The sequence below is a fragment of the Podarcis melisellensis genome, assembly GCF_964234715.1.
Source record: "Podarcis melisellensis genome assembly, chromosome: 1".
Taxonomy (NCBI): Eukaryota; Metazoa; Chordata; class Lepidosauria; order Squamata; family Lacertidae; genus Podarcis; species Podarcis melisellensis.
Window position 1 is genome coordinate 90,847,295 of NC_138528.1, and position 17,121 is coordinate 90,864,415.

At 44.6% G+C, this 17,121-nt stretch overlaps 1 protein-coding gene across 6 annotated transcripts in view; it reads right to left on the reverse strand.

Annotated features, from left to right (window-relative positions):
* Window positions 1–637: 637 nt before the first annotated feature.
* The window catches only part of ADCY5 (adenylate cyclase 5), a 189,073-nt gene continuing 172,589 nt past the window's right edge, over window positions 638–17,121 (reverse strand). For 3 of the 6 annotated variants that reach the window (XM_081924757.1, XM_081924755.1, XM_081924753.1), the window contains 9 exons: window positions 12,318–12,350; window positions 11,415–11,547; window positions 10,163–10,426; window positions 8,952–9,156; window positions 7,207–7,331; window positions 6,151–6,226; window positions 2,605–2,735; window positions 2,333–2,491; window positions 638–1,496 (listed from right to left, as the gene is read on the reverse strand). In XM_081924757.1, coding sequence (XP_081780883.1) covers window positions 2,450–2,491; window positions 2,605–2,735; window positions 6,151–6,226; window positions 7,207–7,331; window positions 8,952–9,156; window positions 10,163–10,426; window positions 11,415–11,547; window positions 12,318–12,350 — 1,009 coding nt within the window. In that variant the 3' untranslated portion in view covers window positions 638–1,496; window positions 2,333–2,449. Of the gene's footprint in view, window positions 1,497–2,332; window positions 2,492–2,604; window positions 2,736–3,250; window positions 6,227–7,206; window positions 7,332–8,951; window positions 9,157–10,162; window positions 10,427–11,414; window positions 11,548–12,317; window positions 12,351–17,121 lie in introns of those variants that run through there. The other 3 variants (XM_081924754.1, XM_081924758.1, XM_081924756.1) reach the window with 3 other exon arrangements.

Consider the following 17,121-nt stretch of genomic DNA (forward strand, 5'->3'; position numbering starts at 1 on the left):
ATGCTTTTCTCTAATGCTTGAAGGATGAAAAGAAGTTGACTAGCCTCATCTAGGAAAGAGCTTAACTTCTACTAATTTCAATTTAATTGTCTAAGAAAAACTGTTAGCTGGGTTAGCTGCAGGGAGGGAGATGGGGGGGGGGGAGACACCCATGTTTCCTTCCCTATTCCATTGGTGGCCACTTTTACTGACTCAATGAGCCTCTCTCATTTTGAGGATTATCACTGGATACAACCCTACTAATCTCACTTTAATGAAAAAAGTAAACCTGCTGGATTGCATTGCATCCTGTACGTTAAGTAGCAGCCATGAGAACAAAATGCCTTCGCAATGAAGGTAGTTGCAAAGTTTCCTCATGTACAAATAAAAGTTGTTCAGGGTTTGTGAGGATTTTAGCAGCTGGGGGTTCAAGAGATCTGTACTGTTAGCATCCACTGCCATTCTAAACGCACGTCAGTCATTAGATGAGGAAGATTTTCTCCCAGAGACAAACTTAAGATTCAAGAGAAGCCTATTCTATGTTTATGCTTGAATTTAATAAACTCTACAATCTACTCCCACTGATCTAGGCACAAGCTTTCAGTGTGAAAACTTTCTGCAGAGATTCTAGCAAGAAAGTGACGATGCCAGAACATCTCTAATGTTTTATGATCCTCCTAGTCTTTAATTGTAAGATGTCACCTACACAAAAGTGGTAGTTTTTTTCCAGTAGGCAATAAGATTGTCTAGTCTTAGTTTTACTATGAATCCTAAGCTGCTTTACACACTACAATAACTTCTAAAGCATTATTTTGTAGGACAATCCTGAGTGGGCAGAAACTACCCAATCAGTATACTCCCGCACTACTTGGAACACCCCTGCCCTTGAATTAGATGCTGTACCCAAGAAGTGGCTGACTGTTTTTGTCCCAGCGGCAATTTTGACCCTTGACTAACCTCTGGACAGTGGCCACCCAAAACCATTGCATGCACACACAGGAGCTTCCTAAAACTACATAGATCAGCAGAGGAAGGGTTAATCACCCTCTCCCTGCTCATCAAATGATTGCTAGGGAGATTTGCACCCACACCAGAGTGGTGAGCTCTACCCACTGTAGTGCTAGGTCTATTTTTTTCTTTCTGCCACTGCTGCCAAAATGGATGAAGCTTATTGGGGGTGTGGGTAGAGGCAGATCAGGCCCTAGATCTGGAGGTCAGACATTATTTTGAAACCACATGCAAGTAGTGTGTGAAGTAGCCCAAGTATATTTGTTGTAGACAAAATGTTAATAACGATACACACAAATTCTTCATTTATCATGATAGGAATACAAAGAGTCCTAAACTGGGTCTTCCAGTTGCCCTGGTCTAGTTGTTGTTCTTGTATGTTATGTTTTCTTTACCTTCATGATAATTTAAAATATAAGTAAAGGAACTCCTCCTGCCAAATGAGGGAAAGACTCACTCTGGTTGCCATGGGACGCTGCGTATGATGACTCTGGGCATCAGTTTCCTAGCTGCAAAATGGGAATACTGATCATTTCAATGAAAATGTAAAGTGCTTTGTAGAATAAAAGTGCTGTATAAATAAATGCAGAAGCAGCTATAAAATGGTCAAGACTTCTGAAGTGAGGTCACTGCAACTTACACAGGGGGTCTTTGTGGATTTTTTTTATGAAGGTGTTTATCACAGCCAACACTTCATGATTGGGACATTAATGATTTATACTTTAGGGTAGAGGGGTGGTGGGTATACAGCTAGCACTATAGGCAATTGGAGCCTGCCCTAAATAATTTCATGTCTGTAAAGAGTCATAGCCAAGTGCTGAGCATGAAGATGTTCAGGGCATGCAACTTTGCTGAGGCTCTGATTTCTCCAAAAAGTAGTAAGCCTTCATCTTGGATTTCATACATGTGACTAGAAGCACTGACATAAAGTATGCTTACAGATGCATATTGCAGGCACACAATCCAAGGGTGAAAAGCTACCAGAATTTGTTTAAGGATTTTTAAAAAATCCCATCACAGAACACAGTGTTATCTATCATAAGTCCCATTAAGTGACTGTACTGGATTGTAGCCCAATTTTTTTGGGGGGGGCACGGAACTAGGAAAGATGCTGAGAGTTATGCAATACCAAATGATTTAATTATCCTAACTGAAAAGATCTATATCTGGCAATCCCCCTAATGATGTGTTATGTAATGGCTCCCATGATTTCTAAGTGCAAATCGCGTTCATGACCATACTCTTAGCTAGCATCTAAAATGTTCCTCATCTGTGCTGGAGACCACCACTGTGCTTGCAAAATTAACAACTAAGGGCAATTTGCCTGTCTGCTTTCCCCACTCACCTTAACAGGGACTAGCACAAGGAAAAGCAGCATGCAGGGACCCCACTGATGACTTAAATATGAGTTCAGGATGAGTTTCTCCCTTATTGTTGAGCCAGCAACCTTCCCTCCCAATATCTAGAGACTACCTTCAGAGATATTGAGCACCTGTGTTATTATCTTAAAACAGAAGAAAATATGTTACAGTGATCGGAAAATATAACCAGTTGATTTCAGAATATTTTATCCTAACAAGATACAGCCAAGCACCATAATTTCAAACAGAGACTTACCATTCCAGTGAAGGAGATCCATATGTGGGTGAAGGCTCCTCTACATGCACAGGTAACATAGATTGAATCAGGCACTTCTACGTAAATCCAATTCTGCACCACGTTGCTCATCTGTACTGAATTACCCAGACCTGTATTTAAATGCAGATTGCTATGCTCCTGTGCACACACACAAAACTACTAGCTCAATTAGTTGAGTAGGACTAGACCACATACTGCTTCCAGCTGCCAAAGTTCTCCCTAAAATACAGTTTTGTTGAATCTGACATACAAATGAAATATCCAAATCAGCTCCTTCATTTAGAACCCAGGGGCTGAGATTAATAACCACCTTCGCTGTATTCATCTGAATATTTTACCATTTTTCATCCAGTCACATAGAAGTGAAGAGGCGCCATCGTACAAAGTCCATTCTCTTCTTTCTGTGATGCAGCAGGCACAAAATATCATCCAGAAATTCATAGGTGAGCAGGACTATTTGTTGGGACACGTTACACAAGTCTGGACCTGCCTTACTGAACTGATGAAGCATACCTTTGTGGTGCACAAAATTCTATTGTTACTCCCACCACAAAACATTAAATTACATTCCTACTTAATTTTGTAGCTTTTAAAAAAACCAGACTCTAATGAATAAATAGAAACATTCACAAGTGAAACAGTGTTTTAATATAATTGTTAAATTACTTAAACAGATTGCAATTTCCATGGGAAATCATAACTGTATCACCTTTTGCAAGAGCCAGAAAAAAGACTGCATACCCCTTGAAATGATCCTGACACAGTCATCAATCACAGTCAGAGATACAGGTAACTGAAAACTGAATTGACAACACAATTGCGCAAATGTTAAGAATGCACATTTCAAAGCAGGAGGCAAACCTAAAACAAAATGATCCTATATTGTGCTATTAATTAAAATTTGGAAGTGGTAAATGACGGTAAGAATGAAGGGTGGAAGGTGATGAAGAACAAGCTGCAGTACTGTGTAAATAAAGACCTTTGCAAATCAAATGGCATTTCTTGAAAAGGTTCAAAAATATAGTACAAGGACAGACTTGGCAGTTTTCTAGGAATCAGGCAACTATACTATCCAAGGGTGTGCCCTAGTAGAAAGGGAGGGGATGAAAGGAAAGTGGGATGCTACTGACACTCTAGTCTGAAACAGTTTAATAGCAATATTACACATATCACTGAAACCATGGATTTTACCTTATTTTTTGGTCAAAGGTGACACTAACCCCCGCCCCCTCTCCAATGCCATAATTGCCAGTGCTGGGTAATCATTAGGTAATGGAAATTCTGCCCTGAGAAGAGTGGAAAAAGTATGTGTCAAAATGTTTGAGTCATTTTTGAAATTGCCAAATTCAATATCAAAAGTTTTCCCCTACTGAAATATAAAAATATAGGTTTTTATGCTTTTATACTTTTTAATAAAATATGAAGGGGACCTTGATTTTAAAAGTTGAAAATGTGTTTAACTCACTTATACATTTATTAACAGTCCCCCTCTTTTTTAAAAAATAAGTATTGTTCAGCAGGATAGGCCACATCATTATCTTTAGAGAATCAATCAATACACATGTTTTATTATGGAAAAAAAAACTTGCCAAAGTCTTCAAACTGAAATTCATAATATATGAAATGGAATTCAGCTCCCACAATATCAATCCAGAAGAGTAAAATTTCTAGGTAATATTCAGCGGCACTTACTTGTACAGACAGTTGTTACATAAACTGTAAACATTCAAAAAGAAATTCTTGATTTGATTGTTGTTCCTCTTATGCTACTGTCCAGAGGCACACTTGAAGTGGCTTCAGGCATAATACCCTTGGTCAAATAACTTTCAGAATTTTGAATACACAATTTACCTATTGCATTCAGCTCCCTCTGACGTTAGGAATGAGCACAGCTGTTCTCATTCTTCCTATTTCATCTCTGTCTAACTGTAGGTTTTCCTCACTTTATTTCCTCTTTAAAAAAATCAAACTTGAGCCCCTGCATTATTATTATTACTTCAGCTTGTTTGCTGGACTGTACAATATTTATTTGAAAACTGCCAAGTCTGCAACTCAGAGATAATGAAAAGAATATCACACAATTCTATAGCTTATGTACACCTCCCAATGTACCTGGCGTCCGATCCAAAGAACTCTGAGCTCAGCAGAAGACTTCACACCCATTGCTGGACTCATGGAGACAAACAGAGCTGCAGGGCAGAAATATCCCATAGCCCTGATCAACCTTCCGACAGGGAAACAGAAGTGCTTGAACTCAGCCTGGGTGCCCGTTCCCTTCTTCCTAACAGTGACTATCAGCTTCTGTGTCAAGGGCTGACTGCCTGATAAGGGATTCAGGATTGTGTCAAGGTGCCCCTGCTCTTGTCCTGCCTAACAGTTGACAGGTGCTTTGCTGGGTGCTCAGTTCTGGATATGAGTCTCCTTCAAACAGCTGTTCTGTGAACTTCACTACAACAGAGCTACACATAGATCGCTGTTGCTCCATTGGGGCAACTGTTTAATACACAGAACGTTCAAAATATAGAATTTTGGTGTATTTCTTAGATCTCATAATCTTCCATATTAAAAAATACAAAAAACTGCACCTCAAAACCAACAACCCTACACATTTCAGAGAAATCTCCCTGTGTTTCTCCACGTGTTTCACGTTGGCAGCTAGTCTTTCATGTGTAAACCAAAATATGATGAACAGAAGTGAGAAGGCCTCCTCATTTAATAAATATGCTTGAAGCATCATTTCCCCCTCACCTTAAGAACTATTTCTCTCCTTTTGCTTTCAGTATATCAGTTCTGGTAAAAAGAAGGAACCTCCTATCTGTGTTAGGGTAGGGATGGCAAGAGTACATAACAAGGCATCTTTTCCATTAAAAAACCATTACTGGTGATGTCATTAAAAAAGGCCCTTTTTGTAGAGCAATCGTGGGTGGTGTTTTTAATTTCAAAAGTCCACTCAAACAGCTAATAAGAGAACAGTGGCGCACTTCAAGGAGTTAACAGCATAGACCAGAAATACTATGGGACTGCACAGCCTTTCCAGAGTAATGCTGTTCCTTTTTGTCTTTTTGTTGCAATGAATCAAACTTTCCTTCAACCAAGTAAAAAACATTGTGTTGCTTCAAATAAATACTTAAATATCTTAAGTCCTGTGTAGCAGCCTCACTGAAGATCTCAAATCCACGTCTTCATTTCGAATTCCATTCAGCAAAAAATCTTTGGTCAATTCATTTACACTCAACCTAGAAAAAATCCACAGCAGTGCTAGGTAACTTCCGAATGGTGTGCCACATAGCCCAAACTGTGTCCCCCCCTCCCCCACTTCTTGCACACACTCCTGCTAGGAAGGCATCATATGAAATACTCAACTGTGCCTTGGTATTAGATTCGCTGCTAAGCAGCAGCAGATTTTTTTACCAACTCGTCGTATTTAAATCAAACTGAGCCATTCTTGAGTCATTCTTGCCCACTGCTGTTAACTTGCCAGTGGGGGGCCTTCGTTTAGGAAGTAGGTGGTCATTTCTCCTTTACCTTTGACCTTAACAACCCCTCGGCATTCTAGTTGATAGTTGTTGACTGTTAAAACTTGGTACATGTCTGTGGTCACCTGTGGAGTTTTAAAAAGAATGGATCAGAAAAGAGTTGAATAAATTGCAATTGACACAATTCAACACAAGTCTGGTATTCTCAAGCAGCGCTGATGGAAGAAGCACTGTCATTTCACTAAAAATTACTATGATTGCACCCACAAGAAAAAGGGCTGATGACATTAAAAGTGAATTTCAGATCATTGCAGAGAAAGACTCATAGTATTCACACGTCCCCTTGGGCTCCTAAAAGGACAATGGCAAGTCAGAGACATGTGAGTAAGGAGGAGGAATAGGTGAATCTATCAATTTTGGTTTCTCTCAGTATCTTGTTTTTCAGCTTTGACAATGCCAATCACCTGTTGTAGAGGACAAGAGACTGGATCAAGTTTCCCATTCTCTTCCCACCCTGTGAGCATGATCCATGTTAGCTTGAAATTGGGCCATCTCTCTCAAAGAGATAATAAACAGTGTGGACTATAACTGCGTGAATAACATACTAGGTGGCTAAGTGTTCAAAGCACAGTATCACATAGGTATGTATCTCTGGATCAGAGCAAGGTGAATTATCCCATCTTCTGGTTATTGCTCAGCAAGAACAACATGAAAATACTCGGGGGGTTTTACAAAAGAAGAAACAGATGCAGAGGTTCACAAGGAGCTCTGTTCTGGACTCCATATTACATGATAACACAGATTCCTTCATATTTCACCCTCGACCCCCAACACAGAGATGAATCCCTAAGCTGGATAAAACATGAAATATGTAAAGTAAGAAAGGAGGACAAGTTACATGGATTTGAAGTGACTTCATGTGTCAGCTGCCATATTTTGTATGCTTGGTTAAAAGTTTTTGCTTGGGGTGGTAAATATCTACCCCCAAGTAGAATACATAAAATGTACATATAGATTACTTCTCACTTCTACTAGTGGCTTGTGTAAATACTCATAAGAGAAAAAAAAAGTTTTAGGGAGGAGGAGAGGTGCCAAGAAGACTCACCTGAATCCTGTCGGGCACTCCTGTGCTGTCCATTCGGCTAGCTACATTCACAGTATTCCCCCAAATATCATACTGGGGCTTACGTGCGCCTATGACCCCAGCTACTACTGGGCCAATATTGAGCCCTAGCAAAGAAATAGTATGGAATTAGACATGAGTGTATAAAGTACATCTTATAAGTTATCACTACCAGATCACATATGCAGGAGGACTGCAACTATCTGATTTCTCCCCTGGCATAAATTGACCATAGCTAATTTCTGAATGGCCAACCTTTTGAGGGCTATATGACAAAACGTGCCATGAGTCTATGATCAGGTATTATTATAAATGAACAAAGTTTTAAAGCAGACTCCATATGGTGGTTGTAATGTGTGTAGCACTCCTAAGACTTTGAAACATTACCAGTTGAGAGTGAGGTAAATTCATCCAGTGCTACCTTCCCTGGTCTTTGAAATCTGTGATATCAAAGATTTGTGGGCTTTGAAATTTGTGATATCTGCATATAAATATCCTACACTGATGATTTCTCTGCCTGTTGTAGCAATTGCAGTGCACCACGCTAGATGCTGTAGGATTTTAATTGCATTTTTATTGCATACATATATATATGTATACAATATAATTTATATATATACAATATATATATATATACAATATAATTTTATTGTATTACAATTTGAATTCCATAGAAGTCATACGGCAAGTGTTCTTCACAGGCACACCTCAGACCATCTGAATGAAGCTTGGGGACCACAGTTTGGGAACCCCTGTCCTACACTATCTAACTGCTTCTCAGAAAACTCACTGGAGCTTATTTTTTACTTGATATCAGTATACTGTATCTTGCTATCCAGAATTATGAAGATGAGTAACAGTGCGCCAAGAACACTCATGCTCTACACTCAAAATAAATGATCTATAAAAAATGTTATAAAATCTGCTTCTTTGGCAGACGTTCTCAATTTACACATTACATTCTAAGCTTAGTTGGTCTGTGGAGAGTGGAGCATACCTGGAGTAAGAAGCCTCACTCCAGACATCCTTGTGAATCAACCGACTGAACCTGAGGCATTCCCAGTGAAAGAGATAAAAATGTAGCATATACGAAGAGACTTGCTGGATCAGGCCCAAAGGCCCATGTAGTGCAGCATACTGTTCTCACAGTGGCCAGCTTCAAAAAAGGGGCCTGAATGCAAAATGGCTGGCCTTGTCGGTTTTGACTGAGTGGAAGGAAGTACGGGTGCTCGACTCAGTTCATCCCAAACAATGGTGATGGCTCTAGGAATCCAGTAAGAGTGAAGGAACCCAGTGTCAAGCACCTGCATGCATGCAGATTGGCCTTACAGGATCATGTTGAAAGAGCTCTTGCTCTGCCTCCACTTCAAGGGTGTGTGCATTTATCCATTTCAGATTCAAATAGGAAAAACAGTTTTCCAGTGTTCTACAAAGCAGTTCTAACAGCCATGTCCTTTCTAAAGCACTAATGTGGGCAGAAAGCTAATTTTGTTTGGCTTTAGATCTTCCCATGTTCAATTGGCTACTAACCTCCAGTTGAGAATGTTATGTAATGGGGTCAAATTTCGGCAGGAAACACAACCAACACTGCAGATCAAGAATACTCCATTAAGTGCTAATTTAATTCAGTAGAGGCAGCACCAATTAACACGTGGCATTTGCACTTTTAACCACAGAGGAAATACTCCAGAAGCATAACAGCATAACACCATAACAAAGGCATTTACCTATTTTCATCTGGAAGTTGTTGAACGAATGCTCATTGATGTATTTCATTTGATCCATTAACCTCATTGCAAAGTCAGCCAGGGCCTTGATGTGTGACTTGCCCACTTTGTCATAGGTGGAATCATTGAGGCCTGAAGCAGCCATATATGTGCTGCCTATAGTTTTGATCTTTTCCAGCTGTCGGAACTGGTCTTCGCTTATAATCTGCAGAGGCAACAAAGGAACGAAGTTATTGAAAAGGACACGTGTAAATAAATATACACTGTTTGAGTGATCTGTATAAGACCCAGATATGATCATGCTCACTGTAGCTTGCATAACACATGTTCTAATGTGCTTCCCATATGAAAAGAAAGGTCATGAACTGTTTTGATCCTGCACATAGACATGATGGTGTCTTAGATCCTATTTTTGCTTCTTCAAATTGATAAGGAAAGAAAAATAAGATTTGCACTAGGATGTCAGGTCACGGGATGCATTGCCCTTTCAGTTTGGATCTACATCATGTCCTGGCATGAGTGTATCAGTACTTGCTGTCAGGTGACTGAGTTAGGACCATTTGCACTTTTAATCATAGCTTTCTGAGTAATAAAAGCAACAGTGGCCAGTGCCACTGTAACTGGTAATCATAAAGGAGGTAGAACTTTCCTAGGAGCCTCTGCACAAGCATGAGACCATTTCAGCTGACCTGGACAAATTATTGTTTCGACTGCTGCACTTACACAGATCCATGGGAGCAGAGCATGAGGTGATTAAAACAGCTGTTGACCAGGAAAATAAGTCAAAAGACAAGGATACCAAGAACTAGGAAACTAGATCTATGAGCTGAGGAAGGCTTGCAAGCCAGGTAGCTTTCTGGGTCCTACCCATAGCCATGGATGAAGAGTTTATTTAGGAGTGTATTGCAAAGGCTCAGCAGCACCTTTCAGTATATAGTACTTCTAGGAAAGAAAAGTGTAGTACTGTATTTCTATTGATACCTCTGGCATATGAAAGAAATCTAGCACAGAAAACACAAGTGTCAGAGAGGACTGGTGTTGTGTGCATCAGGACAATACAAAAGGGTCAGTCATAGATTCACGGCATTGTAGAGTTGGAAGGTACTCCAAAGGCCATCTGGTCCAACCCCCTGCAATGCAGGGATCAGTTAAGCATGAACTAGACCACACTGAGGTTTAACTCTTTTTTAAAAGAAAGAAAACTTGCTCACCTCATCAAAGTCAGCAATGATTTCATTGAGAAGCCTCAAGCATTCCACTCCTTCATTGTTGGCCTCTAACTCTACATAGAATTCTGAGAAGTTGCTGATAGAAGCAAACATGACAGCCACACACTCGCATGACTGGTAATACAGCTCATCATTCCTCCGTTCCTGTGCAAGGAAGTGGGCTGCCACATCCTTTGGCAAGATGTTATGGAGAAGGCGTCTGTTGTAGGCCTGCAATTCCTCCATTTCCTCCTTTTCTTCAGTAGCCTGAAAAGGGAGAGAGGAGGAGAGAGAAAAAGATGCAGCCTGCAACTCAGGTCCATTTATGTGGCAAATGGACTGGAAGCATAAACAGTGGACACACAACTTTTGCGTGTTTAGCTTGAGCGGTTGCAGCTCTATGGACTTGACTGGAAAAAAGGGGCGAGGGGAGATACCATAAGGGGGTGGGAGAGCAGGGGGGAAATGTCAGCAATAACACCCGCCATTGCATTAACCCTGGTGCAAGGTGTAGTGGCCTTGAGAGTATGTGTGCAGCTTTTGGAGACAGAGCAGAGGTGGCTGGATAGACTTTAATTGTTTTTAAAGGGTTGTTTTGACTATGCGATTTTGGCTTTGTGTGCTATCCCTGGAAAATAACTCTTGCATAAGTTGCGCATCTATTGTATAAGGCCGTGGTTCCCAACATGGGGCACATGCCCCACAGGGGGGCAATTTGATTTTTAAGATTTTTAAGGAAGCCTAAAAGGCCATTAACTGTTAATAATTCGAGAATGAGTTATTAACAGTTAATGGCATTTTAGGCTTCCTCCTCATGAATAGGAGTTCACTTTTTGAACAATACCATAATTCTATGTCATGGGGGAGGGCATCAGGATTTTAGAGTTGCTTAGGTGGTGCATGGCCAAGAAGAAGCTGGGAACCACTGGTATAAGGTCTAAGATGTAACCCATCAATACATGCTAGCAACAGAATGTGATTTTGCACACACTAAGGGTGCCTCCGTCCAAACTATATGCATGGGATGGATATACACATGCATGGACAGTATTCTTTACAATACAATATAAAACAAAACTAAGAGCACAATCTTTGTGATCCTCAGCTAAAATTGATACCATAGGAGTTTCCTTTGTGCCAGTGCTTCTAGCTCGATATAATTTATGAGCACAGTACGATAACGCATTAACAGCGTGAATAGCAACTGTTTGCTGATTATAAATGGCATTTTAAAATTACACTCAAAAACACACACCTGAAGCTTCCAGAGGAAATCAAGTCTTGCTGTGGATTCCACTTGCTGCGCATGAAGATACACCGCCAAGACAAAAACAGTGATAACTACGGGAGTCACAATCTTCAAGGCCACCCTGGACACACTTGGAGGACTATGCAGGAAAAGAAAATATATAAATCTCTGGATGTTCTAGGATGCCAGTTGCTAAACTGGAGGAGTACGTACAATTCAAAGCAAGCAATTTCTTGACCTCTTTGTGTAGCAACAGGCTGAGCAAGGGGTGGGCTCTAGCTGCTGACCAATAAAATCCACTGACTATTTTATTCTGTCAAACTCTGAAACATTTAGTTTTTGCTTTTGATGCAGCGTGAACAGCAAAGTCCAGGTGGCCATCTTTTACTTTGCATGAGGCCGCCCCATCAATCTTCATTTTTTGTGTGCTTCAATGGCTCTAGAAGTGAGGCACACTGTATCAAAACTGCCTCTTAGGCAAGGAAGGGAGACAAAGGGCCACAGCAGAGTCAATGCATTCCACTACTAAATCATAGGGGATTTGTGAGAGACCACTAGATTCTATTCTTTTCTCACACTCTCCCTGCCTTTATGAGGTCAAATTCTTCCTACCCTTGAATACAACGAAGGCTAGGTAGCAGTGCTACTAACTGTGGTTGACGTTAATTTGCATTTCAAGTTTGTTTCAAATTCAAACTCTGGCAAGCATTCAAAATGGTTAACAGTGCTTCAGACAGCAAGGGAGGGGACTTGTGTTTGAGAAGAGAGGGGTGTGCCCATCCCATATCCCTTAAGCACCATTAAAGGATGAGCCACATTATGTCTGCAACAACCCAAACCCACCAATGGCTGAATCCACTTAATATTTTTTAAAGCAACCTCAGGCTACCTGCCCCCTCAGTAACTCACCATGTTCCATTCTCAGTCCCATTGGAAAATACTCTGAAATAGCAAGAGATAGGTTTTAGACAATGTACATAGATTGCTATGCTATATTTATAAATCACTGACGCCATTGCTTTCTTCCCAATTCCACATTTAGTGCCTTCCCGCTGTGGGTTAAACCACAGAGCCTAGGATTTGCCGATCAGAAGGTTGGTGGTTCGAATCCCTGCGACGGGGTGAGCTCCCATTGCTCGATCCCTGCTCTTGCCAACTTAGCAGTTCGAAAGTACGTCAAAGTGCAAGTAGATAAATAGGTACCGCTCTGGCGGGAAGGTAAACAGCGTTTCTGTGCGCTGCTCTGGTTCACCAGAAGTGGATTAGTCATGCTGGCCACCTGACCCAGAAGCTGTACGCCAGCTCCCTCGGCCAATAAAGCGAGATGAGCGCCGCAACCCCAGAGTCGGTCACAGAGTCGGCAATGAGCCAAGAACACCCTGGTTCAGAGCTCAGATTGCCTTATCAAGCAATCATCTTCTAAAGAATGCTGAAATAATATATGTGAAGAAGTCTGAACACTAATGAGATATGATATAAAAATTTTCCTCCTCCTCCTCATTATTATTATGATTATGCTGTTTCCCTTATTTGTTGCACAAGCTGCCTTTTTAATTTTTCAGTATTCTTCCCAGCTGGCAAGGCACTGCTGACTTTGGATTAAAATCAAGGTGTACATTTCACTGCTCCAATGCTATCCAAACAAAAGTGCCTCTCTAATACTTCAGCCAGTTCAAAGGTCCATGTCTCTTCTGGATCACTTGCCTGATGTTAATCAAATGAACATGTGTGCAAAGTACTCCACTTAAATTACAGGGAAGTTGTTTTATATGTCTCTGTGTTCATTGTTCTGAAATGCATGATGGATTGCAGCAACAGGAGGGATCCCTAATGCCCCTTGTGACACTAGAATCAAAGCCTCAAAGCATTCACTTTATTGCAGGTCCTGCTGCAATTTCAATGGAACATGTTTCCAAACATGGTTAAAATCACTGTTCTTTTTTAAAAAGTTCTTACACCTACACAGAGTTCCACGGAATTCAGGGTGCCACATATTTTAAAATAAAGACATTTAGGATTGAGTGTAATAATCAACTGCTCCACAAAATCAGTGCTACTATTTTTCACTTTGAACACTATGTGGAGCCATAACCACTTCCTAAAATTTTCTTCTCCTTGCCTTTCCCTACAATGAAAGAGGATCGCTTTTTGACTTTGAGCTTGATTATCGTTGAAGTGAGGAGTCAAGGAAAGTTGGCATATTAGATAGGATGTTATAAAACAAAGCTGCCTGGACAAGTTAGGGAATTAATTCCTAAGAATTCATTCCCTAACTTGAATTAGGGGATTCAAGTGCAGGGAATTCTGCACTTAGGGAATTCTGCAGTGAGGCTGCAGAAAAGAGGAGATAAAATGTGATAAGTTGGAATCTGCCCACATAAAGCTGGATTCTACCCTTTGTTTGCAAATTTACTGTCTCATTCTAGATGGTACTGGAGAAGCAGGGAGTGCCTTGAAATCTAGTTCCTTCATATTTATTCACTGAACATTTTTTTCTTGTACTTTGTCAGAATTTTTTATCCAAGTCGTATCACCAGATCACTCCAGCAGAACCAGATACTTTATAATCCAATTAACATAGCTCCTGTTCCAGTTCTTCTGCCCTTTCGTTTTAAATTTATTTTTTATTTTGTTCAGTTTATGAGTCACCTAACAAAGTATTCTCTAGAAAAGAAACAAAGTAAAAGCAGACCATAAAATCTGACAGTGACAATTCAAAAACTGCTTTTCCACGTTAACTCTGTTATATCTATCTTACCGTATTTTTCGCACGATTGGACGCACCAGACCATAGGACGCGCCTAGTTTTTTTGGGGGGAAATAAAGGAAAAAAAATTCCCTTTATTTCCCCCCCAAAAGCAGGTCAGGGAAACCGAACCAGGTCGAGGAACAGCGGGATAGTGGCGCTGCGCCTCCCTGCTGTCCCCCGAGCTTGTGGGGCTGGCTGATGTCTGCCTAGCGCGAGGGGCGCTCTGATTCAGGGCGCCCCACCCGCCGGGCGGCAGGCTGCTATCCGCAGCTTGGGGAGCCTTGCGGGGAACTGCTGCAGGGCTCCCCACGCTGCGGATGTATGCCTGGCGTGAGGGGTGCTCTGCTTTAGGGCGCCCCACCCGTCGGGCGGCAGGCTGCTATCCGCAGCGTGGGGAGCCTTGCGGGGAACTCCTGCAAGGCTCTCCACGCAGCGGATGTGTTCCTGAAGTGCCGGGCGCTCTGCTTTCAGGGCGCCCGACGCTCCGGGAAGCAGGCTGCTATCCGCAGCTTGGGGAGCCTTGCGGGGAACTGCTGCAGGGCTCCCCAAGCTGCGGATGTATGCCTGGCGTGAGGGGCGCTCTGCTTTAGGGCGCCCCACCCGCCGGGCGGCAGGCTGCTATCCGCAGCTTGGGGAGCCTTGGGGGAACTCCTGCAAGGCTCTCCACGCAGCGGATGTGTTCCCGAAGCGCCAGGCGCTCTGCTTTCAGGGCGCCCGACGCTCCGGGAAGCAGGCTGCTATCCGCAGCGTGGGGAACCCTGTGAGGAACTGCTGCAGGGCTCTGCACGCTGCAGATGTCTGCCCGGCGAGGGGCGCTCTGCTTCAGGGCGCCCCTCGCGCGGGCGGCAGGCTGCTATCCGCAGCTTGGGGAGCCTTGCGGGGAACTGCTGCAGGGCTCCCCACGCTGCGGATGTATGCCTGGCGTGAGGGGCGCTCTGCTTTAGGGTGCCCCACCCGCCGGGCGGCAGGCTGCTATCCGCAGCGTGGGGAGCCTTGCGGGGAACTGCTGCAGGGCTCCCCAAGCTGCGGATGTATGCCTGGCGTGAGGGGCGCTCTGCTTTAGGGCGCCCCACCCGCCGGGCGGCAGGCTGCTATCCGCAGCTTGGGGAGCCTTGCGGGAACTCCTGCAAGGCTCTCCACGCAGCGGATGTGTTCCCGAAGCGCCAGGCGCTCTGCTTTCAGGGCGCCCGACGCTCCGGGAAGCAGGCTGCTATCCGCAGCGTGGGGAGCCCTGTGAGGAACTGCTGCAGGGCTCTGCACGCTGCAGATGTCTGCCCGGCGCGAGGGGCGCTCTGCTTCAGGGCGCCCCTCGCGCCGGGCGGCAGGCTGCTATCCGCAGCGTGGGGAGCCTTGCGGGGAACTCCTGCAAGGCTCTCCACGCAGCGGATGTGTTCCTGAAGTGCCGGGCGCTCTGCTTTCAGGGCGCCCGACGCTCCGGGAAGCAGGCTGCTATCCGCAGCCTAGACACGGCTAGCGGAGCGCTAATCCCGAAGCTTGGGGCGTGCGGAGCTCAGCGCGCCCCAAGCTTCTGGGCGCCGGCAAGGTCTCCGCTAGCCGTCGCGGGGCTCTCCCAGGGCTAGCGGAGACCTTGCCGGCACCCAGAAGCTTGGGGCACGCTGAGCTCCGCACGCCCCAAGCTTCTGGATTAGCGCAGTGGTCCGCTAGCCCTGGGAGAGCCGGGCGACGTCGCGGGGCTCTCCCAGGGCTAGCGGAGACCTTGCCGGCACCCAGAAGTTTGGGGCGCGCTGAGCTCCGCACGCCCCAAGCTTCTGGATTAGCGCAGTGGTCCGCTAGCCCTGGGAGAGCCGCGCGACGTCGCGGGGCTCTCCCAGGGCTAGCGGAGACCTTGCCGGCACCCAGAAGCTTGGGGCGCGCTGAGCTCCGCACGCCCCAAGCTTCTGGATTAGCGCAGTGGTCCGCTAGCCCTGGGAGAGCCGCGCGACGTCGCGGGGCTCTCCCAGGGCTAGCGGAGACCTTGCCGGCACCCAGAAGCTTGGGGCGCGCTGAGCTCCGCACGCCCCAAGCTTCTGGATTAGCGCAGTGGTCCGCTAGCCCTGGGAGAGCCGGGCGACGTTGCGGGGCTCTCCCAGGGCTAGCGGAGACCTTGCCGGCACCCAGAAGCTTGGGGCGCGCTGAGCTCCGCACGCCCCAAGCTTCTGGATTAGCGCAGTGGTCCGCTAGCCCTGGGAGAGCCGGGCGACGTCGCGGGGCTCTCCCAGGGCTAGCGGAGACCTTGCCGGCACCCAGAAGCTTGGGGCGCGCTGAGCTCTGCACGCCCCAAGCTTCGGGATTAATGCAGCGCTCCGCTAGCCCTGGGAGAGCTGGGTCTCCCACTCCTAGCGGATAGCTTCCTGAAGCCTGGAGAGCGAGAGGGGTCGGTGCGCACCGACCCCTCTCGCTCTCCAGGCTTCAGCGAAAGCCTGCATTCGCTCCATAGGACGCACACACGTTTTCCCTTGCTTTTTAGGAGGGAAAAAGTGCGTCCTATGGTGCGAAAAATACGGTACTTACTGACTCATTGAGTCAGTAGAACTTGCTTAAAAGCAGCTGTCATCTTCCGGCTGAAATTCAGACCCCACATGGCTCCTTGCAGGAAGGCCTGGCGCCAGCAGTTAGCCTAGCTGGGCACTGGTTGATGGCCCCAGGGCTTTGAAAGGCCCATCATGGATCTTAACATGAGATCCAGGCGGATATATGCAGACACTTCTTGGGGACCAACTTGGCTCCCATCCATGGTAACTGCATAGCCTGCTGCCTCTCTTGAACTCTGAGAAAGGTGACCTGGAAAATGCCAGTGCTGTTGCTGCACTTTGCTAAAAAAGGCCTTTCAAATTTAGATTTAAAAAATAATTCTAAAAAAAAAAAAGTTTTCCTAGATGCCATGGCAAACCACAGCAGCAGCACAATCAGCTTACCCAGAATTCCTGGCTCTCAAGGACTCTTCTTCATCCCAAGGTGGTGAGA